The sequence below is a fragment of the Heteronotia binoei genome, chromosome 9 (genome assembly GCF_032191835.1).
Source record: "Heteronotia binoei isolate CCM8104 ecotype False Entrance Well chromosome 9, APGP_CSIRO_Hbin_v1, whole genome shotgun sequence".
Classification (NCBI taxonomy): Eukaryota; Metazoa; Chordata; class Lepidosauria; order Squamata; family Gekkonidae; genus Heteronotia; species Heteronotia binoei.
This window is the reverse complement of record NC_083231.1, coordinates 49,445,519-49,470,925: the sequence shown is the minus strand read 5'-3', so window position 1 is coordinate 49,470,925 and position 25,407 is coordinate 49,445,519. Positions and strand designations below refer to the sequence as shown.

The window sequence follows — 25,407 nt, the reverse complement described above, 5'->3', positions numbered from 1 at the left end:
CAGATGTGTGGGAAAAAAAACTCTACAATATCTGACCTGTTGCGTGGCTTACTTGACTGAAACCTGGTTGGATGACTCTGATGTGGTCACCTTGACATAAGTCACACTGGTTGGGTATAAAGTTGTTCACCAACCTTGAACAGGAGGATGAGAGGGGGACATTTATTTTCTATAAATACTTTCCCCATCACTAGAACCCAGTGCAGACAGAGGTCAGCTTTGATTGAACATATCTTGTGTTGGGCATCGAATGGATTAGGGATCCAGCTGGTGTGCCATCTGCCTAGTTTACAAGCAGGGTCTTTGGCTGAGCTGACTTGAGATGATATCAGACCTGGTGCTGAGTACTTCAAAGGTGATTGTCCTTGGGGATTTCAACATACATGCTTAGATCAGGCTCAGAACTTGATGGTTCAGGACTTTATAGCTGCCATGACAACAACCAGGTTGTAATGGGTCCAACACATTTAAAAAGTACATATACTGGACTTTCTTTTCTGCAACAAGTGGCTTGCCTGTTATCTGATTAGGAGGCTGGAGGTTTGGCCAATGTCATGGTCAGATCAGTATCTTCTGAAGGCATGGCTGAGTTTGCTGCCTACACCCTGCAGGGGGCAGTGGATCAATTTGGATGGTCTGTCTTCAAGAGATTAATAGGTTTAGTTGGTTTCCAGGCTGTGGAGGATTTTGATAGCCTCTGATAGTTCCTGTAACTGCATGGAATGACGAGCTTATTGGAGTCATAAACAGAATTGGTCCCTGGCATTCTCTTCTCTGTTAAGATCCCTCAGTTCCTGGTTTAGCAGAAAACTGGGCAATAGGAAATGGATTGGAATACAACTAGAGCAGTGTTGATGGAAGACTCAGGATGAGTGTTGAAACATGTTAGCAAACCCATTTGCAGGTTTATGAAGTGGCACTGAGGTGGCAGTGTTGCCACTATTGCATCAGCAGAATCTTGTCCAGCTCAATTGTTTAAAGTGGTTTGTGACTTGGTAACACCCAAGTCTGATCCTGCTGGTGATAAAAAATTGGCACCCAGCTATGATGTTTTTGCAGGGTTCTTTGCTGACAAAATGTAACCATTTGTTCTGATTTTGAGGCCAGGTTGAGTGCAGATTTTGTACCTGTGTGTTAAAAGTGCTTGCTTGTCCTTTTGTTGTGGATAGTTTCAGTCTGATCCTGCCTATAGTTGCTGACAGGGTCCTCGGGAGCATGAGGGCCACCAAATGTGCTCTGGGTCCATGGCTATCATGGCTTTTAAAATCTTGCCAAGCCATTATGGATTCCTTCTTAAGTGTCAATTGTCTGCAGTTTAATGTTTATGATTAAGTCTGACATCCAGATTAATGTGGCTGCTTGGTGATACAATTAAGTATTTGGAACAGCTAAAGTTCTTTTCATCCTGTAATAGTTTAAATCTTATTCTTGACTACTTTTTGCTGCATATAAAGTTATTTATCAATTTTTGCTATTAAAAAAATTATCTATGAGATTAGTAACATTTGAAACAGAAAAGTCTATGGTAATATGTTTGTTTTAACAGCAGAAATTCTTCCTAATCATGACATTTTCTTTCCCATCTTTATAAATCTTAATACTCACAAAAACTTTTTTGTTGTATAGGTTATCATTTTGTCTTCTTACATATATACCCATTTTTTTAAGTAACAATACATTTTAAAAAAACCTTCTGCTTTGGTTGCTACTAATAACATTACATTGGTTTCCTTTTTATTCAATTTATATCCAGAGTAATTTCCAAATCCAATTATTTGGTCCATTGTATATTTCAAGAAAATGTTTGGCTTTATTTGTCAATATTTGTCATTTGGGTCTAGGGTTGCCAACCCTCTCTCAAAAGCCTTTATTGGCATATATCAGATTATAAATAAACAGATTAACAGATACAGAAATAACAAAAACAGTCATATGCAGCTATACATTGGACAATTGATCCTTGATTACCAGACTCAAGAATAAAGCAACCTTTTCAGTTATTGCAGATGACAAAGCATTCAGAAAACGGCAAACCTTTAAAGCATCTGTATTACTGACACAATAACTTCATAACTTTTTATTTTATATTCTTCTGTATCTTTTATTTCAGCAATCCTAATGTCTTGTGTGTTTTTATAGCCAATATTTCCATTGCCATAATGAATAATGGTGTTATTGGACAGCCCTGATGAGTTCCATTTGCTATCTCAATTTCCCTTATATAGATTCTATCTTGCTGGTCTGTATAAATGCTTTGCATTCAATTCTGTTCCACAGTTCATATTTTGTAATACTTTCATTAAAAATAACCAAGAAACATTGTCAAAAGCTTTCTCTGCATCCAAAAGCACAAATGTCATTTTTTCCTCCTTTTCTCCTTAAATATTCAATTGTATTCAACAGATAGCTGATATTTTATATATCTTTTTGGAACAAATCCCATTTGATCGTCATGAATTAGACTTGGAATGCATTGTTTTAGTCTCTTGACTATATTGTTGTAAAGATTTTATAATACACATTAAATAATGAAATTGGTCTATATGATTGTGGTAATAATGGGTCATTTCCTTATATATTAAAAATTACATTTGCTTCTCGCCAAGTTGCTGGTGTTGCTTTTGTCTCTTGTATTTCATTCTTTGGAGAGGTATTGCTAATATGTCTTCAAAGTATTTATAATATCTTACTGTTAAGCCATCTGGTCCAGGTGCTTAATGTTTTTGGGTTTTTTTAATTATAGCATTGTCAATTTCTTGTATTATTGGATTTAAAAATTTTCTATGCTCAGACATTATTTTGTTGTTGGTACCTCAGACATATTTATTTATTCCTTTGTCATTTTTATGTTGTTCTTTGTAAAGATTTGAGAAGAAATTCTTTATTTGTTCATACATTTCTTGTTCTGCGTAAACTACTTGATTTCCTTTCGTGATCCCAGGTATCCTGTTTTCCTCTTTCTTTTCTTAGACAGTGTACTAGTTTATCTTCCAGGTTTATTTGCAGATTTAAAATGTTTTAAAATTTCATTTTTTTCTGCATTTCTTCTACTTCTAATGAATTCAACAACCTGATTGTTGTCAGGTGCTAGCCATCAAGAATGTAGGTTGCCCATTTTGAAATGGCTCTGCTGGTTGCCAGTCCACTTCTGAGTTCAGTTCAAGGTGCTGGTTATGACCTTGAAAGTCCTTCATGGTGGCCTGGGTCCTCATAACTGAAAGACTGTCTCCTTCCATATGTTCCTGATTGCCAGCTACGGTTACCAGGCAGCTATCTGTTGACTATTTCACAATTTAGGATGGCCCATCTGACATTGACCAGAGTCTGGGCCTTTTCCATTGTGGCTCCAGCGCTGTGGAATGGGCTCCTTGAATAGGTGAGGGGGTCCCCTTCCTGGAGATTTTCAGGAGGTGCTGCAAGGCCTGCCTGTTTGCTAGGGTTTTTGAGGGGATTTAAATGGCAGATATCTTTAAAGGGGGGAAGGGAGTGTGGGCTTGCTGTTTTATTTATTTTGTTTCTAACTGGGGATGTTTTAAGTATTATTGTACACCACCCTGAACCGAGGTGAAAGGATGTATATAAATGTTTTAATAAAATAAAAAAAATAATAAAAATAATAAATGTATAAATAAAAATGTTCAACTTTTTAAAAATTTGGCTTTCTTTTAAGGCTCAGCTAAAGAGTTGAGAATTGTTGTGCTGCAGAGAAGCTGGCTTGTGCTGTGTGGGATCACTGCTCCACAAAGGGAGCTAACTCCATTTCACACTTACCGTAGATCTTTAATTTGTTGTCTGAGCAGAAACTGCTAGCATGGTCTTCGGTACTGGCAAACTTGTATATGTACCTGTAAAATTGTTCAATGTGTAGAGCTGAGACTGTACTCTGAACAACAAAGGCCACTACAGGACTGTTTTTAACTTGTAAGGTAATATGGCATATTCTTCATCACCTACTGATGGTTTGCAATTTGGTCAGCATCTGCTGCATTTTAAAGCAAATAAATTACTGCAACCTTTGAGGCATCTGTTTAATACAAATACATTTTTTCCACAACAATTAGTAGTTTATATTACGATTTTCCCCACCCAAATATCTTTTAATACATAAGTTACCCACAAAAGCATCTAAGCTCTTTTGCAAGAGAACCAGGAAAAACAAGTAACAAACTCGTAGGTCCAACAATCATACACAGGAAAATATTTGCATCATAGATTGCATTGCAGTGCAAGAATCAGAATCTGACACCTAATTTGATGATGGGGATATGTATTGACATATGCTTCTCAGAACCACAATATCCACTGCTTTCCAGCTATAGCAATAGCACCAATAGGTTGCTTTAGATCTGCTCAGAACAGAATAATCCTGAGGGGAAAGCCCCTGAAACCCTGCAGAGTTTCGTAAAAAATAATGTTACTGTAACACTACCCTCTGTGTTTAACTAAATCTCATCATTATGTGTGGGGAGCTATTTATACTTTCAACAGCTTTAATGTAACTTCTGACATATTAAATGGTAGATCTCCCTAACTGGGGCTACAAAAGACTTAGTACTGCAGTTGGTGTAACAACTTGTATATATATATTTTTTTTAAATACCTGCAGTTCCTTCATAGTTGCTTTAGCTACCTTGTGTTGAGTTTTGTCCCTTTTTTAAACACTAAAACAACAAAGTGAAACTCATTTCTCTTGGAAATTACAGGTTGTCATATTGAGTGACTAAGCCCCTTCCAATTCCTTTAGGACTTTATTTTTGCAGTGCATGGTGATTTGTAGCAAACAACAAACGAATCCCCTTGGCACAACGTTTTGAATGAATCCAATAAATAATGGCTATTAGAAAACTTACAATAAATGAGGCTTTTATCATTTTACAGTTCTTCATACAATTCTATCTAAACTCTTATTTTGTGATGATTGCTAAAATTATCACCTGAAAAACTGGCTGTCTGAATACACTTACATTGTTGGGTTAATTGCACTGCATTTTTGATATCCAGTCACTACTTTAAACTCTTCCTGTTGTGCCACAATTGGCCAAGTGAGGCAATGTTTTAGTCAAAGTGTTTAAATAGGCAGAAATATCCCCCCAGGAAGCCAGTTATTGCCATAACTATATTCCTTAGTCAGACAGACAAACCATACAATAGTGATCTGAACTGTTTGATCCTACTTCTGTTTGATCTGTCCTGACTTTGTTAAATTCTTTTTGTTCTGAACTCCACAAATAGTTTACGCTTGTGGTAATTCAATTAACCATTTTGTTAAAATCATCATTTCTATCTGGTCATGACTGGTCAATTATATTACTTCTACTAAATGATGATCTCCAACACTTATAAAGTTCTTGTTAAGTCTTCCTTAATAAACTTATAGTTAGTATATTTTTAACCTGAGACAGGATTCTGAGATGACAATGAGTGTCCCCATCCACAGAAATATGCAGAGAAAAGCCCACTTACTTTTTGCCTTTTGCTAGCTGTCAGTAGATCCATCACACATTTTCAGGATCAAGAACTTACTGTGGGTTCAAATTTTTCAGCAAGAAATATAGTCCTTTGAAACAACTCCATTTAATCCACTGCCAGCATAAATCTCTCCATTACTAGTAACACTGCCCTTGTATTACATTACTTAGGCACAACTCACAATACATTCAACAAGCATTAACAGTGTTATATACGACTTTTTCCCTTTTAAGATATTTGATTTAGACATTTTCAAGTACATATTTCTGAAAGGGGATGTCAATACTTTTTTGCATAAATTCTTCTTGCTGGGCACATCATTATAGTGGTATCTGCTGCATTTTAAAAATTAGTCACACTTCAGTTTTACATAAAAATACTGAAAACACAATAGTATCAACTGAACTACTGAACCCTTGATGGCTCAATTACCCCCTGTACAGAAGACACCATGTGTATCCAACATCCTCTTAACTGACAAGAGAAATACTGGCATCATGGTAATGCTGCTTACATCAACTCTTTCAAGACTTCTCAGTTTCTGTTCTATCCCGATCTCTTGAAACAAAAGAACATACTTTAGTCCTCCCACCCTTTGCATATTTCACACACTAATAAATAAGTACTGAAACAGCTTTACAATCTTTTGCAGTGAACTAAAGTACTCGTCTGGTCTATAACTGCTTCTGATTGTAGAACCCATTATCTTTTAAAATAATAATGCTAGAGGTAGGTCCCCCCCCCCCCCCACTATTTTAGTACTTTAACCTGTAGCCTAGCTGCAATTCCAGAGGAATACAGCAACCTGCAAAGAAGCCTTGAGACAAAACATCTGCATACAGGGGACCAAGGAAAATGTGTTCAAAGATACTGATTTGCAAATCCTCCATTTTTAAATCTATGCTTAAAGTTGTTATTTTAGGAATGTTTTTATTTTATACTTCTTCCAAACCATATATGCTATGAGTAAACCACCTCAGAATTAAATTATTACATTAGGAGATTTAGATAATTTGTGCTATGATGCATGTCTCTTACACGATCTTAAAGATTTAATCATAATTTTTTTAAAAATTGCTTTAAAGTGTATATTCAAGAGTATGATAATTAGCAAAAGACCATAGTAGCAAATACATAAGGGTTTTCTTCCTTGTAAACAGAACACCTGTAATATGTCCATGTGCAGTTCTTTTTGGCCATTGTCATACTGGGTCTCTGCTATAATTTCTTCATTTCCATTTTCACTGTGCCTAGCCAGAAAGGTATAAAATTACTTCACAACTGCATTCCAGAGGTAATTTCTTCTGACCAATTTTCCTCGTTATTTTTCTGCTTGCTCTTCATTAAAAAATATTTAGCGGTTTTGCCCTTTCCTGTGGCTAAGTAGAAGAAAGCATGTTGCCTTGTTCTTCAATGCTTCCATCAAACTGGCATGACATCAGAAGCCGTTTCCTCTCCGGATTGCTGAGAGTTTGTAGCTGTCTGTGTTACTGGCACCACCACAGCATCTTTGATTTCAGTATTTTGAACAAAGGAAGAATTTTTCTCCTCTATTTTTTTGGCAGTGTCTGGACAGTTTTGAACAAATATCACTCGGTTGTAAGCCTTCAGCCTTCGCCACAGCTGTATATACACTTTACACTGTACATACATGAAGACGAGGCCTCCAGTGAATCCAATAGCCACCACAACCAGTTTTGTCCAAAATGGCCACTCCAGAACACCTTTCAAGGTAAAAATAAAGGTATAATTAGTATCATGATACTGTCATGGATAGTTTGCTGTCTATTTATTTAAATTATTACTTCTGCTTGCACAAAGGAGGGTTCTGAGTTTTGCCCATTTCCCCTTCAAGTTGTGGTCCTCTGCACTGTACCCCAAATTGTTTGTAAACTCTTGACTCATGACAGACACAAGGGACTGCTGCTAAAGGTCCAAAATTCCTGTCCTGTGAGTAGAAATCCTCTTACTGGCTTGGGTCCCACAGAGGATTTCCACAGGTGGAAAGGGAGTTGATTTTCAGACCTCTACTTCCAGGTGTCCCTTGCTCCCTAAAGCATTTCAAAGGCATTTCAGACTGCTAAGGGAGGGGATCTGGCAGAAAAGTCATGCTCCACAGACAGATATCCCCTTTAATCAACTGAAATCTTCCATGGGATCCAATCCAGGTTATTAAGTTACAATCCATAATGCTTAGAATTGGATGACATTTACTTGAACTATGCTTTACTAAAACTATGCTTTACTTGAACTTACCTTTATCTACCTACCTCTTCTTGCTCAGAAGTAGCCTTACTATCTTCTGAGTAACCATGTGAAAAATCAAATCTATGTACTTAACAAAGGAGGGGAAAGTGTGTTGCTTCAGGCAGAAGTGATTAAGATGTTTGCTGGGTGAAAAAATCAGAGGCAGTAAAATTAAGCTATCTGTATAAGAAGACAGAAGTGGCTGTAACCTGTCATGAGGCACTATTAAGATTAGAACAAAGCAGATAAATCAATTTATGTGTATAAAAATGTGCTTTAGAAAATGGGGTGAGAAAGCTTAAGATTTCTTGTAAATGTATTTGTAAGTAAAAGTGACCATCCAATTAAGAAATCATAAAAGTAACTCATTCTCCTTGCTCGGTCTAGGTTTTCTTCTTTGGAAAAATCAACTTAATGGTGTGTTCTTTTGTTTTCCTCCTATGTCTTTTTCTCTTGTGAATTTTACATTTTTTTTAAAAGTCTCTTGTCTCTCTAGGGAAATGTCTATTCCACCTGTACTTTGGTAGATGTCACATGACCCTTAATCCATTTTGTGTTAAGGACAAAACCAATAGCTCCTTTTTCATTTCTTGGTTTAATAGTGCCATAGTTATTTAAACCCGATGTCAAATGTTACCATGGTGATTAATACATGGAATTCACTGCCACAGGAGGTGGCAGCGGCTACAAGCATAGATGGCTTCAAGAGGGGATTGGATAAACATATGGAGCAGAGGTCCATCAGTGGCTATTAGCCACAGTATATTATTGGAACTCTCTGTATGGGGCACTGATGCTCTGTATTCTTGGTGCTTGGGGGGCACAGTGGGAGGGCTTCTAGTGTCCTGGCCCCACTGGTGGACCTCCTGATGACACTTGGTTTTTTTGGCTGCTGTGTGACACAGTGTTGGACTGCATGGATCATTGGCCTGATCCAACATGGCTTCTCTTATGTTCTTACTGGAATCAAACTCTCTTCACTAGACATAAGTTGTATGTTCTCTTTATATTACTTCTGATGTAAATATGTTATAGGAGAGAGAGACATTATTGGTTGGCTGCTGGTTGAGCCAGCTGGTCAATGTAATGTTCAGATGTAAACCAGTAGGCATTAGGCTGCTTAAGAGCCAGTTTGGTGTAGTGGTTAAGTGTGCGGACTTTTATCTGGGAGAACTGGGTTTGATTCCCCACTCCTCCACTTGCACCTGCTGAATGGCCTTGGGTCAGCCATAGCTCTGGCAGAGGTTGTCCTTGAAACGGCAGCTGCTGTGAGAGCCCTCTCCAGCCCCACCCACCTCACAGGGTGTCCGTTGTGGGGAAGAAGATAAAGGAGATTGTGAGCCCCTCTGATATTCTGAAATCCGGAGTGGAGGGTGGGATATAAATCCAATAACATCATAACATCATCATCTAACTGATTTTTATGGTATGCAGAACTGATTGGAGAAGCCTCTGGAAACAAGTGTACTAAGAATGCTGCTGTAAGCGGCCCACAGTTTGAGCTGGCTCTAGAGCAAGAGTGGCCAAACTGTGGCTCGGGAGCCATATGTGGCTCTTTCACACATATTGTGTGGCTCTTGAAGCCCCCACTGCCCCATTGGCTAGCTTGGAAAAGGCATTTCTCTCTTTAAATCACTTCGCCAAGCCAGCTGGCAGCTTGGAGAATGAATTTAAAGTTAAAGTTGCTTTCTTTCCACTTCTCCCTCTCCCCCATCTATTTGCCTTCCTTCCTTGTGGCTCTCAAAAATCTAATGTTCATGTTTTGTGGCTTTCAAACATCTGGCATTTATTCTATGTGACTCTTATTTTAAGCAAGTTTGGCCACCCCTGCTCTAGAGTCTCTTTACTCCTGACACCTTTAAGGAAACTATACAAAGTCTGAAGCTATGAAGTGGAAAAATAAAACAAACATATTAAGAGGCATCTGCTTTTAATTCTTCTGGAGACATGAGAAACAGAGCTATTTATTTAGTATTTTTCTGACAGTTGTTTATAAGTTTGATAATATGAATTAAAAATAGTTTTGTCAGAGCCATGTAAAGAGAAAAGTCCATCTGAGCTTCTTTATTTCTTTCTACATAATTACAGCAGAATTGTGAAAGTATAATAAACAAATCAGTGTCTTATATACTGACTTTCTATCAATATAGTAGTTGCTGATTCACCACCATAATACTTTGTCAAATGGGCTTATTTGTTTTCATCACCTTCCTAACACGGAGTGATTCAACAAGTGATTTGCCTTCTTGAATACACATGAAATGTTTAATTCTGTATAGAACTCAGTTTATGCAGCCTCTATCACATCTGCTAGCTTTTACCCAGCACAATTATTCAGGGTAATTAGGTTGTTAACTTCCCTTTCAGGAAAAATTCAAAATGTTAGTAATTTAGCCATTAGCTATGAGGCTTTTGTGCGCTTCTTCACAGATAAAATTTTGTCACTCTGTCATGATCTGCCTGCCAACATTGATAGAATGCATGAATTGGAGGACCTTTGGCCATCATTGAATTCAGTATTGGACAGCTTCAGTCAACTCTCAGGCAGATATTGACAGGGTTCTGAATGCTGTTAGACCTACCACTTGCCTCTTGTTATCCTTGAGACTGACCTGGAAACTACAAGTGGTACAAAATGTGGCAATGTGAGTTCTCACTAGAACCTCATCAACGGTCTGCATACAACTGGTGCTATGCCATCTGCACTGTCTCCAAGTCGATTACTGGATCAGATTCAAGGTTCTTGTACTAACTTTTAAGGTCCTAAATGATCTGGAACCAACGTACCTATAGAACCATTTCTCCTGCCATATTCCCCAAAGAGGTCTATGCTCAGGCAGGAAGAATTTACTGGTTATCACTAGCCTGAAAAGCACCCCGCCGACCTCAACCAGAGTCAGGGGTTTCTCAGCCCTGACACTGGCCTGGTGGAACTCTCTGCCAGATGACATCCATGCCCTGTGGGACCTAATGCAGTTCTGCAGGGCTTGTACAACAGAGATGTTCCATCAAGCCTGACGAAAACAATGATGATATTGGATTTATATTTCACCCTTTACTCGGAATCTCAGAGTCCCAGAGCAGCCACAATCTCCTCTACTTCCCCCCCACACACAACAGACACCCTGTGAGGTAGGTGGGGCTGAGAGAGCTTTTTACAGCAGTTGCCCATTCAAGGACAACTCCTGTGAAAGCTATGGCTGACCCAAGGCCATTCCAGCAGGTGCAAGTGGAGGACTGGGGAATCAAACTCAGTTCTTCCAGATAGTTGAGGACAACAATGGTGGTGGAGAAGGAAACAATGGGATCTGCTATCTTGGACTTGATTCTCACCAACAGTGTAACTGGTTGATGAGGTGGAAATACTGGGCACCATGAGTAGTAGTGATTATGTGATTTTGGAATTTACATTCTTGGGGAAGGGAAAAGCTGTACATTATCAGACATATCAGGAAAGCAAATTTTTGCAAATTTAGAGTTATGCTGGGTAAAATCCCATGGCCAGAAATACTCAAGGAGAAGGAAGTTCAAGAGGGGTGGGAGTTTCTTAACAGTGAACTATTAAAGGCACAATCACAAATTATTCCCATGAGAAGGAAAAATGGGAGGAGCCTAAAGAAGCCAAGGTGGCTCCATAAACAGCTCTCTAAAGACTTGAGAAATAAGACTCATTTAGGAAACTGAAGGAGGGTCTTATAACCCATTATGAATATAAACAAATAACTAGTGCTTGTAGAGAAAGAGTTAGGAAAGTTAAAGCTCAGTATGAGCCTAGGCTAGCGAGAGATGCTAAAAACAACAACAAAAGGGAGTTCTTATGTGAGAAGTAAGAACATAGTAAGGATATAGTAGGCCCCCTGCAGGGACAGGAAAGTGAAATTGTAACAGGTGATGAAGAAAGGGCAAAACTGCTCAATTCCTACTTTTCCTTAGTCTTCTCTTGTGCGGGAAACAGTGCTCAACATGGCAAAAACGGAACATATGATGGAGCTGCAGCCTGGATCAGCATAGAGTACATAAGCACCTAGTTTCTTTTAAAAAACTGTTCTCAGGGCCAGATGAACTGCATCCAAGAGTACTAAAAAAATTTCTGGACATAATTTTTGAGTCTCTCAATTTTTTTTAAGAATTCTTGGAGAACAGGTGAGATTCCAGAAGGCTAGAGGGAGGAAAATGTTGTCCCCATCTTCAAGAAGGGGAAAAACGAGGATCTGGGTAACTACCAACCTGCCAGCTTGCATTCTATATCTGGAAAAGTTTTAGAACAAATCTTCAGTCAGTCCTGAAACATTTATAAAGGACAATGGTGATCACTAAGAGCCAGCATGGGTTTCTCAAGCAGGGGCGGTGTGTGGGATTCTGCTGCCTGAGACAGAACCCCAGTGTGCACCCACTCCCTCGCAAGGGGGGAAAATTTTGTGTGCGCGCTTTGCATGCGCGCACACCAGGATGACATCATCACATCACATCTGTCAGGAGAGCCATTCCCCCTCCTCCCTTCAGCGCCCAGGAACAAACCGGCGCTTTCAACTCTCGACGTTCTCTGCAATCAGAGAATGCTGAAGCCTGAAAGTCACATTGTTTCTGGGTGCTGAAGGGAGGGGGAATTCCCCCTACTCCCTTCAGCGCCCAGAAACAAACCGGTGCTAGAGGCAATCCTCTGCTCCACACTCCCCAAAGCTCCCTCGTGCAGGGCAGCAGGGAGGAAAGAGCGACGGGTGGCGCACAACAGTGCTGCCGAATTGCCGCTTTCCCCCTGCAGTCAGCTCAGTGCGCTGTTTTAGCAGTACTGGTCACTTTCAGGTTAAAAGCGGCCGAGTGGCACCTTACAAAGGCGCTGCTTGGCCGCTTTGAACCCGAAAGCGACCGACTCTGCTAAAACAGCGTGCTGAGCTGACTGCAGGGGGAAAGCGCTCCTCCAATCCTGCCTTCAAGGCACAGTCAGAGAAGCACTCTGCATGGGTAAGGGGGTGTCTGGTAGTGCCCCCAGGCAGGGTAGCGCCCGAGGCCGCCGCCTACTCCATTTACTCCTACGCACCGGCCCTGTTCTCAAGAACAAGTCATGTCAGACTAATCTCTCTCTCAAAAAGTGACTACCCTTTTGAGAAAGTGACTACCTTGCTGGATCAGGGGAATGCTGTAGACATTGATTTCAGAAAGGCTTTTGATAAGGTTCCACATACTATTCTTGTTAACAAATTGATAAAATGTGGTTTGGATCCTGTTACTGTTAGGTGGATCTGTAACTGGATGACAGATCACACCCAAAGAATGCTTGTGAATGGTTCCTCATCCTCTTGGAGAGGAGTGACAAGTGGAATGCCTCAAGGATCTGTCCTGGGATCTGTTTTGTTCATCTTTATAAATTATTCGGATGAAGGAATAGAGGAAATGCTTATTAAGTTTGCAGATGATACTACATTGGAAGGGATCACAAATATAGTAGAAGACAGAAACAGGATACAGGATGATCCTGGAAAACTGAACTAAAACAAATAAAATGAAATTTAATGGGGATAAATATAAAGTTCTGCATTTAGGTAGAAAATATCCAATGCATAATTATAGGATGGAGGAGACATGGCTTATGTGTGAAAAGGATCTAGGGGTCTTAGTGGACCATACACTGAACATGAATCAGAAGTGGGATATGGTAGCTAAAAAGGCAAATGCGATTTTGGGCTGTATCAACAGAAGTATAGTGTCCAGATCATGTGAAGTGATGGTATTGCTTTACTCTGCTCCAGTTAGATCTCACCTAGAGTACTATGTTCAGTTTTGGGCACCACAATTTAAAAAGGATATAGGCAAGCTAGAACGTGTCCAGAGGAGGGCAGCAAAGATGGTGAGGGGTTTGGATACTAAGACTTATAACGAGTGGGGAACCTCCATCCTGAGGGCCATATGTGGCCCTCGAGGTCACTTGGTATGGCCCTTGGGGATTGCTGGGCCGAACCGAGCCATGTGGCAGCATCCCTGGGGCCTGGCTGGCCAGAGAGGATCATGGGGCCAGCCATGCTGTGCAGCAGCCTCCCCAGGGCCAGGCAGGGATCACAGAGCCAGTTTGGTGTAGTGGTTAAGTGTAAGGACTCTTATCTTGGAGAACCGGGTTTGATACCCCACTCCTCCACTTGCACCTGCTGGAATGGCCTTGGGTTAGGTATAGTTAAAAGGGCAGCTGTTGTGAGAGCCCTCTCAGCCCCACCCATCTCACAGGTGTCCGTTGTGGAGGGAGAAGATATAGGCGATTGTAAGCCGCTCTGAGACACTGATTCAGAGAGAAGGGCGGGGTATAAATGTGCAGTCCTCTTCTTCTACATGGCCCAGTTGTACTGTGCGGCAGCCTCCCTGGAGCCTGGCTGGCCAGCCAGAATTGCTGCAGGGTCTGGAAAAGTTACTATCACAGTTCAGTTTGCACTTGATCATCCCAGATGGTGTGGCCTAATAAGCTAATGAGTTATTGTTATTTATTCGATTTATATCCCGCCCTCCCCACTGAGGCGGGCTCAGGGCGGCTTACAACATAAAATTCAAAACAATAAGGTTAAGAAATATTAAAATACACTGAATAATTTACAACAGTTAAAACAGGAAAACGATCTAACAGTGTGTGACCTAACATGCTAATATTAGGGGATGTGGTCTAATATGCTACTGAGTTCCTGCTGGGCTTTTTCTACAAAAAAGCCCTGAACCTATGCATTTGCCTAGGTCAGCGGGCCAAATGTGTGCATGTGTGTGTGCCAAATTAGGCTCTCCCCACATGACTTTAAATAGAAAAACAATTATTTCCATTAATTTTGCTGGCCTGAATCATTCTCCCTTGGCGGAGCACTATTTTTTAAGTTGATAATTTTTTATGACCCACAAATGATGTCATGTTCCACAGACAGATATCCCCTTTAATCATATGGACCTTGGCAGAAAAAAGGTTCTCCACCCCTGACCTATAAGGAAAAGTTGAAGGAGCGGGTTATGTCGAGTCTGGAGAAGAGACAACTGAGAGGTGATATGATCACTATCTTAAAGTACTTGAAGAGCTGTCATAGAGAGGATGGTGCTGAATCATTTTCTGTTGCCCGAGAAGGTTGGACCAGAACCAACGAGTTGAAATTAAATCAAAAGCGTTTCTGGCTCAACATTAGGAAGAACTTATAGCGGTTCCTCAATGGAACAGGCTTCCATGAGAGGTGGTGGGCTCTCCTTCCTTGAAAGTTTTTAAACAGAGGCTAGATGACCATCTGACAACAGTATTGATTCTGTGAATTAGAATACAATCCAAGAGAGGTCACTATAATGGATAACACAACAAAAAATATAAGCTAGTGACCAATTTACTAAGACATATATAGAAACCAGTCCAAAGTTCAAAACATGTACATTTAAGTCCCAAAGTAGTGTGGTGACAAGCCAATCGATTATGCACTAATGATGTACCTTTTTTAGATACAGTTGTGTACAAAACTACTGAGAATAAGTTGGCAACTAAAACCTACAGAAAGCCAACAGATAGGAATGCTTTTTTACAGTATTCATCATTCCATCCACGTGTTTTGAAAAAGAATATACCATATGGCCAGTTTGTAAGGTTGAGAAGAAATAGTACCCTAATGTCTGATTATCTTGAGGATAGTGATTTGTTGGTATCTCATTTTGTTGGTAGAGGCTATCCAGAAAAAGATGTTAGGATGGCTAGAGAAAGGGCTGCCAATCTAGATAGAACAGAGTTACTAAAACAGAATCTCAGGATGAGAAATACTACATTACAATGGGGACTAGAATTTAGTAGACTGTCTAGCAGAATTTGTAATGTGGTAAGGAAGCATTGGCACATTGTAAGTGATATTGGAGGTTGCGAAATGCCACCACAAACAGAATTGTGTCGCACTTATTCCATTAGGGATAAATTGGTAAGATCTAGAGAATACCAATCGATCATGCATACTCTTAAAGGGCACTTTGCTTGTAAAAGGTGTGCAAAGACTAGACCATTTGTTCTAAATCATTACTTTACATGTGCTACCCATGGTGTTGTGTATTTGATCATCTGTGGGTGTGACCTAAGATATGTTGGCAGCACTACTCGAGCCCTTAGAGTACGTATCCTGGAACACAGGAGCAGACTTAGGAACCATGTGATTGAAGCTCCTATGGTCCAAAAGAATCATGACTGAAGATTTTCGTCTTTTCACCTTATACAAATATGAACAAACAGATAGAAATGAAGACGTGCACAAGATCCTGCTGCAAAAAGAGTTATACTGGATACACCAGTTGAATTGCATTTCTCCATATGGACTGAATATGACCAATGATTTGAGAATGTTTTTTATGAATGGTCTTCTTTATAATATTATGAGTGCTGTGCATAATTTGGCTGTATGATAACACATTTTTGTATAAATTATGTGATTTGACATTCTTTGTATGAAATATTTTCTATGTTGTATCTTCTGTGGATATAGTTTGTGGTGTCTTTTAGCATGTTGCATTAGAAATATGTTACTTTACCTTTAAGAGGTTTGTGTAATGGCAGCTGTAAATGAGATGTTTGCCTTTTTAAACATGTTAGCTGCACTATTAAGGTACGCAAGAAGCCTCATACTGAGCTGTAGCCGATGTGAAATTGCTGCTGGAGACGCTCTGTGTCCCCCTTTTTTAAAAATTATGTAAATAATCTATATAATTGAATCAATATGTAAGTATGATATTTTTTCACTGGAAGAGGGTTGGTGGTCTGAATGTCCTGATATTTTTGTATAATATTTTCTTTTGTTAGTGGTCCCAGGTCTGATGAAAAGTGGAAAGAAACAAGTACTTAATCGATTGGCTTGTCACCACACTACTTTGGGACTTGAATATACATGTTTTGGACATTTGGACTGGTTTCTATATATTTCTTAGTAAATTGGTCACTAGCTTATATTTTTTGTTGTAGATTCTGTGGCAGATCATGAGAAGGAGGGCGGAAAAAGTTGCATCAGTGCTTAATTCTTGTGGCCCCTTCTTACGCAGGCAGGGAAATGCTGATTGACACTTTGGGGTCATTCAGCAATTTTTTTCCCAGGCCAGTATGGCAAGGGATCCTGGAGGTTTTTGCTATCTTCTGGCCATGGAGCAGAGGTCTCTGGGGATGCGTGTGTGTGGAGGAGGTATTTGTGGAATTCCTGCATTGTGCAGGGGGTTGGACTAGATGACCCTGGAGATCCTTTCCAACTCTATGATTCTCCATCAAGCCTGGCTCTGTCCTCCCTCTTCTTGTATGGGGTAAGGACACTAGTTTGTCTGTTTATGTGCTGTCTGCAAATTGTCAGTTCATGTGTTAAATTGTTAAGCTATTTTAATTTCTGTAAGTTTTTAAAATTCTGTAAAATTTTTAACTTGACTGCTATTGCTGCTATTTGAATGCTGTTCCTCACCCTGAGCCTTATACGAGGAAGGGAGGGCTATAAGTATAATAAAATAATAAACATTAGCTAGTGCATTCACACATATTTCTTCCAGATAGTTATCTGAAATGATTCAGTTCCATGAGTTTACTGAGGAAATGCAGTCACAGAGAACACTTCTAGGGGTCATTCTACATTTGATATCCTAACTAGAATAGGCTTTTGGTCCAACTGAAGTCACTGAAAATAAATCTATAGTAAGGTTTGAGATGGAGCTGAGGGATGGTAATGGAACATGAGGAGACAAGAGGACTAGTTTATAAAGACTTAACTCTGAAGACTGACAAGCAATTGGGATGGCAGTGTGAACAAGAATTCAAAATGGCAGAATTTCAGAGAAAGGTGCACAAGAGAAGGAGAAACTCCCCAGCAAGAGTACCGCAATGGTGGCAGTGTTGGAAGCCATGTTTGGTGAGGTGAAGGCACATAGTTCAAAGGAGGGGTTCTTGGTGACAGAGTAGCAGTTCTACAGAAAACAGGAGATAGGAAGAAGGGAAGGAAAAGGCAATGGGGATGGGGATGGCATTCCAAGACAGCGATGCCACAATGCTGAAAACAAACAAGCATTTGAAAGAGGTGGATGTCATCAGATGCAGCTACCAGAAAGTGAAAGTTGGTGGCCAGTGGTTACAAATAGGCACAGCCCTCCAGAAGCCATCTTAAGAAGCTGCTTATGTGCTTATAGCGCTGACTCTGCCTTTCAGATCAAGTAGTAGAGGATACTGGGAAAGTGATTAGATGCTTGAAGAGGGCATGGGGGGAGGGGTAGCAGCCAAAAAAAGGGAAAAGGGTAAGAGAACCATGTTCCCTTCTACCTCACTCTTCACACCCAAAATGCTGCTCCTGGTGCATGGGGGATCCCCAAGGACAACATGAGAGGTTAGTTGGAAGGTTGCTGGGGGAGGTGGGGATTGGCAAAAATGACCCCCTGTGTACACTAAAATAATGTCTACTTAGGGACGCAACACTTATTCCAATATCTTTCTTCAAAATGTCAACATGCACACAGTTCACTAGATTTATTTTCCCTACAACCAAGGCTTAGGAAAATAATCAGAATTTTTGTTGCAGAGCTTGTGACTTAATAAGTTATGCAAATGTAGCAACTGTACTCATATACTTTGTTTTTCCATCGGTCAGTCAGGGGGGATTTCTCCCTTCTCTAAAGCTTAACGAATTCCACTAGACACTGTCCATCTGTTCACCAGGGCCAGCACAGCACAGGTGAACCACAGCACAGGTCTGCCAGCAAAGATGAAGGAAGGAGAAAGCAGTGGGGTGATGATGATGATGATGATATTGGATTTATATCCCGCCCTCCACTCCGAAGAGTCTCAGAGCGGCTCACAATCTCCTTTACCTTCTTCCCCCACAACAGACACCCTGTGAGGTGGATGGGGCTGAGAGGGCTCTCACAGCAGCTGCCCTTTCAAGGACAACCTCTGCCAGAGCTATGGCTGACCCAAGGCCATGCTAGCATGATGCAGGGAAGGCAGGCTCCAAGGAGCACACACACTATCACGTCGCTTTCTCCTTCCTGGGTCTCACAGACCTGAGAAGGAGAAAGCAGTGGGATGATGCAGGGAAGGCAGGCTCCAAGGAGCACACACACTATCACGTCACTTTCTACTTCCTGGGTCTCACAGACCTGAGAAGGAGAAAGCAGTGGGACAGCACAGGTGCTTGGAGGCGCTCAGAGCCCGTCCTCCCTTGCCACGGAAGAGGCAAGGGAAGGGAGGCTCCGAGGGGTGCACGCACCTCCGTGACCAGATAGTGGCCTAGGTGCCCACCTACCTGGCCTGCTCGGACATGCCAGCCCTGCTGTTCACAAGCCAGTCTTAAAGGCTAAAAAGGGGTAAAAAAAAGAATAAAATTTGAGATTATGTTAAGTTTGTCTCTGCCTACTGCTGAAGTATGATTTCTAAGCATGGCAACAGAGAAAATGATAAATTTACTCACCATTGTCATTGCCTTGCTTTATTTCCTCAGCAGTCCGATCTATTAAAACATACAATGACCAAACTACACAGGTAATAGCAATAATGTGGAATGAGACTGAGCAGACTATCTTCCTTCTCTCACTTGTTGTCATCTGTAGTTTTTCCCACTGCAATGAAGAAACAAAAATGGGTGGGTTTACAAGACTTTTAACATAACATCTAATAGCAACCTTCCCCCCCCCTCCCACTGAAGTCAAGAGACAAGAGCAGCAAGTTTTCCCTGTTTGTAACTTATGCCCATTTCATCTCACTGCAGGAGTACTGAATTTGCTGTTATGGGAGAATCAGCCAAGTCTAGGTAGTCTAAGGCAATTATTGACTTGGTAGGTTCTTGTTCCTTCTTGGTGTGGTTTGTGCTAGTTCCATAAATTGGTAGTGGTGTTCTTCTTGCTGGACACTCTTGCAAAATGCACATTCAAATACTGTTTGACCACCTTTTTGTCTTTTCTCACCATTTAGATAATATAGTTATTTGCTGGTGAGTGCAGCTATACAAAATATAGAACAGCTGGGGAGGAAAGAAAAAGCAACCTACTACCAATGAGGACACGAAACCACATGGGAATCTGTACCCCTACTTTAAATTTCTATAGACTTCACTTTTACAAAATAGTTAACTGGAAGTCTTTAACCAAAATCCAAAATGTTTGTTTTACTCATATGCAATAATGTTTTCTACTTGTAATTATCCTAAATGCAGCACTGTATAAGCAGGCAAGTTGCTGAGATCCAGAAAAACCTTGACTTTTGAAGTTTCATTTCATTTTATTGTTATTGTAGTAAAATGGTTCAGAAATGTAATTCTACAGTGCCACCTGCCTACTACTTGTAGTTACTGCAGTACTGAATTGTAGCAATTGTTCAATTTCTTATTAAAAGCATTTATACACACTACCTTTCCCCCAAACTGGTTAAAGCAATATTCAGTAAAAACAAATCAGTTCAAAATACAGGAATCAAAATCTATAAACCAAACCCCCCCCACAGCTTCAAAACCACTGATATGAAGGAAAGTTTTGTGTCATATTCCTTAACCCCAAATATTTCATAATCCCAAATAGGTAATATTAAAAAATAGACAGCACATAGTAAAAACCAACTATGCCAAAGATTTTAAATGAATTACAAAAATAATTACATTTGTTTCATACTTCCTCAAATACTCAAATTTCACAAACCTAGTGACCTCATATACAGAGGATTGCATCCCCCAGACGAAGACGGAGGTTCTCTACCTGGGTCGGGGCGGTCCGGGGAGAGAGATCCAGCTGCCGGCCCTTGACGGGGTGCCACTGATACCGGTCCCCAAGGTCAAGAGCTTAGGCGTGCTCCTTGAGTCCTCCCTTACAATGGAGGCTCAGGTGGAAGCCACTGTTAGATCTGCCTTTTTCCATCTTCGGCAAGCACGGCAGCTGGCCCCTTACCTGGAGCGCAGCGACCTAGCGACGGTAATCCATGCTACGGTCACCTCAAGAATAGATCACTGTAATGCTCTCTACATGGGGCTATCCCTGACGCTAACCCGGAGACTACAACTAATGCAGAACGCTGCGGCACGGCTGTTAATGGGGCTACCACGACGGGGGCACATTCAGCCAGTGCTGAGAGAGCTGCACTGGTTGCCTGTTGTGTTCCAAGTTCGCTTCAAGGTGTTGGTACTAACCTTTAAAGCCCTTTATGGTCAGGGACCTGCCTATCTACGGGACCGCCTTTCCCCATATATCCCCCAGAGAGCACTGCAATCAGGGACAAAAAATCTGCTGTCTGCCCCTGGCCCAAAAGAAGCCAGGCTATGTGCAACAAGATCCAGGGCTTTCTCGGTGGCAGCACCAGAACTTTGGAACACCCTCCCAGAAGCTATAAGGGCCCTGCGGGATTTGTCGGCGTTCCGCAGGGCCTGTAAGACCGAACTGTTTAGACAGGCTTTTCTGGTTGACTGAAAATGGGCTGCCACCGGACATCCTACAGAAGCTGGCGATCATAGTCAGAACCCAATACCGCCAGACTGGATTGAGACAGCGCAAATAGTTTTAAATTGATAAGTGAATTATGGTTTTATATGTTTTATGGAATTGATTGTTTTTATGATCTTGTAAGCCGCCCTGAGTCCGCTTGCGGAGAGGGCGGGACATAAATGTAAAGTAATAAATAATAAAATAATAAGAGGATTGCATCCCCCAGACCTTTTACACTGTTGGAAAGCAGCAGGGGAGAGGTACCCTTACACTGAAGGAAAGTACCACCATTACTCGAGCAGATCTGAGGGATCCTACCCAACATTCTCATGTTTGTACATACCTATTCCCCTCTGGTCAATTGGGGAATTCAATTAAATTTACACCAACAAATTTACTCAATTAAATTTACTCCAACCACCACAAGATTCTTATTCAGTTCTTAAACTGCAAAGTGGTCACATTGGGTGGGACCAGACAAAAGATTTGGCATGGCAGTAACCCGGCTCTTTAAAAGCTGGTTCTTTTTGATCCATGCCACAGCATTTACACAGCTCCTGCCCTGCTGCCAGGAGAGGCACAGGCCACACATGCGCAAGAGGAGTTTTCAGACTGCCCATGCATCAGACAGCCAGGAAACACGCCCTATATACAGTTTAGAGCCTGTCCTAAGATGAGGTATGGATGGGCAGGACTCGGGGCAGATGTGTGCATGTGACTGTGCACATTAGATCTGGATAGGAGGCACCGCTAGGATGGGCCAAATCACTTGTGTGATTGCACTTTCAATTCTTCACATTTCCCACTCAGCTTGGGCAAGTGGACTCAGATCTCCACCAAGACTTACTTTTAAAAAAATACATCCTGCTGAACAATTGCTTGATAAAGGGGAGATAGAAGACTGAACTTCAGTTTTTAAAAAGGGTTTATACATTCATAACTCTGGGTCCTATTCTAAGATGTCAAAGAGTCTTACGAAGAAGTCTTGTGACATGAATTTACGTTCAACTAAAATGTTGTTAGTCTTTAAAGTACCATTACAGACCTGCTAGTTTTTATTTATTTCATTTACACCGTATCTTCTTTTCAAAAGCACCTTACAGCATTCTTCTTTCCTCCATTTTATCCTCACAACAACCCTTTGAGATAATACTGAGCATGCAGCTCGCCAGTCTCCCAAACAAACTTTTATGGCAAAATGGAGATTTGTACCTGGATCCAGCAAGATTTGCCTTTAAAAAAAAACACATCCTGCTGAACAATTCCAGTTTTCACTTCTCGTTCTAACATAAGTGTCTTTATCAAATAATTGTTCCTATAATGCTGAGCATGCAACTTTATGTGTTTTTAATCAAATTTTATATTTTAAACTACATTTTAATTATTTAAATGTTTTACTGTTGTTATGTTTGTCACCTTGTGGACCCTGACTGGGTGAAAAGGTGGCATAAAATGTTTTATATAAATATTTATTATAAGCTTCCATGGACTAGACACATCTGCTGAAGTAGGTTCTAGTCCATGAAATCTTATTCTAAATTTACTCTACCACAAGACACTTGTTCAGTTCTTAAACTGCAATGTGGTCACTTAATTCTTCATCAGGTTTTCATCACATTTCACACTCAACATGGGTGAATGGACCCAGGCTCCCAGGACAAGAAAAGAGGAGGAGGTAGAGACAGGAAGAGCAGTTTTCTCTCTAGGCTACCTTCTGGTTAAGAGAAGCCTGGCTGTGGTACTCTGAACAATGCCTCCAGAAGCGAGGGGGAGTGGAAAACATAGTCAAAAGACATTTCAGGAGGTTTTGAGTTTTCCAAGAAGAAAACAGGATGGGAAAGAAGCAAAAGGAAGTGGAGCCAAAACATACAGTAAGGGACATGGAATTGAAATGTTGTGTTTGCTAAGGGGAAACAGAATGGGCAGATGAACAAAGGGCTGACAAAAGTGACAGAGTGAAAAGGGCACTTTATGGAGTAATGAGAGATTGAGTGCATTAGGAAATTTCTAAGGGATTTTATAAGTTAAAAAAATCCTTGCACTAAATGGGCTATGGGTGAAGAATATATGCTGTTGCTGCCATAGCCTGGTCAACTGCCCCTCAATCAGTGTTTCACCATTTCTGGCTCCACCTCATGTGTCCTACTATTGGCTAGGTAAACTTACAGTTCTGTTACAAAATCATTAAAACAATCTATGACAAATGAGAGGAAATTATAGAAAACAATTCTAATGAGAAAAAATTTTGGTCAGTAATTTTAATTAAAGCTGGAAGGGCCTGAGTCCTGGAAAAATGTTTTAAGAAGCTGGTGTCTAAAATTTTGTCTCCACAGAAAGTCTGGAAACTCGGCTTATGGAAGAAGCTTTGATCTGCAAAACTGATTCTCTGGCTAGTGATCACATAAAAGGATATGCTACCTTTCAAGATGATTTTTGGTTGTGGACTCCATTTATATACCAACACATGAAATTGGAAACATCTCAACTTTATAAGACTAAGGAATTTGTGGAGCCCTTACTTATATATATATATATTTGTTTTCTTCTGTGTGTGTGTATGGTACCTTCTTTGTGATTCATTTATTGACTAAATGTTTTGTATTTTGCTGACTTAATTTTCAGTACAATTAGAGAAGTATACTTTATTGTTCTTTAAGCATTGAAATCAGCACAGTTCCTTGACTTTTTCTGCCTGTTCTTTACTGTGTTGCAACTTTTTTGCCTGCCTAATTCACAAAATCAGCATTGCTATCAGATGACCATCTAGCCTCTGTTTGAAAACCTCCATAGAAGGAGAGCCCACCACATCCTGAGGAAGCCCGTTCCACTGAGGAACCACTCTATCAGGAAGTTCTTCCTAACGTTTAGTCAGAAACTCTTCTAATTTAATTTCAACTTGCTGGTTCTGGTCCAACCTTCTGGGGCAACAGAAAACAACTCTGCAACATTCTCTATATGACAGCCCTTCAAGTACTCGAAGATGGTTAATCATACAGAGCTCCTTCAACCTTTCTTCATATGACTTGGTCTCCAGACCCCTCACCATCTTTGTTGCCCTCCTCTGGACGTGTTTCAGCTTGTCTATATCCTTTTTAAATTGAGGAGCTAAATGATAGCCAAGAAATTACCCTAACATCCAATATGTTTAAACTGATGGTTGTTGAAATTAAAGATTAAGTGCACACAGGAACAGTCTTTAAGAATTGGCACAATTAATTGACATGAACAACTGGCCTAAAGAGAGGTTTTCTCTCAAGTCTTTTGGAGTTACTTAAGAGTGTTCACAAACATGAAGATAGCAGCAATCTATATGAAGTATCAATCTGCTAGAATTACTTGCAGCCAGGAGGTGCTGCCTACCTCTATCAGAGTACCCTATTAGTGGTATTCTGCTAGAGTAATGGGAGAGCAACCTGTCTATGTGCCCAAACTTAACAGGGAGGTGTGGTTTGCTGGCATGTTTTATAGTATTTGGAGGAGTAGAGACCCTCCCAGAGCTATGATGACTCTTAATGGTCATTGATGGGCCTTTCCTGGATCCCCAGTTCAAGTCAAAAGATGGGACTTACTTTTAATGTTTGTCAAGATAGGCCACGATGGGCTTAATGTTGTTATCAATTTAGTTTCTATACTTTGAGGAGTCAGGTTAGAAGACAAAAGATTTGTGCAACTTGTCTTGTATTAGCATAGAAGTAAACAAAAGAAGCTGAGTTGTGGCATGAAGGTAGGAAGATGGGCCATTAGTAGCTAGCCAGAGATTAAGACATGAGCAATATGTTACCTGCGAATCCTATTGTTCTATACATTCCTTTGGGAGGGGGAAAGAGCCAGGCCAGGAGGATGCTCATGTTGTAATCACAGTGCAGACAGAACAAGCCCAGACATGTTTCTCTGGCCCTTTGCAGAGAGTGGTTTCACTTTGGCCTGTTTTCTGACAAGCGGCTTCCATCTTAGTTCCAAAGCTGGGGACCCCACCACTTATAGGGTACTCTGATAGAGGTAGGCAGCACCTCCTGGCTACAAGTGGGTCAATATAAGAATATGTAAAATGATGCCAAATTAGACTTTAAAAACCTAACTGTGTTTATGTACTGACAGAGACTGAACTGGCTATGATGGCCAGGAGAGATATCTTGGGGCCAAAGTAGATAGCTCATTAAAATGACATAGTGAAAAAAGTAAACTTTGTGGTAGAAAATATTAAGGGGTCTGAGAACAAAATGCTAGATAAAAGAGAAAGTTCAACTAAGATGGTATGCTATGACAGAAGTTTATAAAAGAGTGACA

General features: G+C 40.6%; 1 protein-coding gene across 3 annotated transcripts in view; it reads right to left on the bottom strand.

Annotated features, from left to right (window-relative positions):
- Positions 1 to 4,014: 4,014 nt before the first annotated feature.
- Positions 4,015 to 25,407, bottom strand: part of MARCHF1 (membrane associated ring-CH-type finger 1) — a 181,468-nt gene continuing 160,075 nt past the window's right edge. For all 3 annotated transcript variants that reach the window (XM_060246568.1, XM_060246569.1, XM_060246570.1), the window contains 2 exons: positions 19,125 to 19,272; positions 4,015 to 7,193 (listed from right to left, as the gene is read on the bottom strand). In XM_060246568.1, the coding sequence (XP_060102551.1) occupies positions 6,892 to 7,193; positions 19,125 to 19,272 (450 nt within the window). In that variant the 3' untranslated portion in view covers positions 4,015 to 6,891. The remainder of the gene's footprint in view (positions 7,194 to 19,124; positions 19,273 to 25,407) is intronic.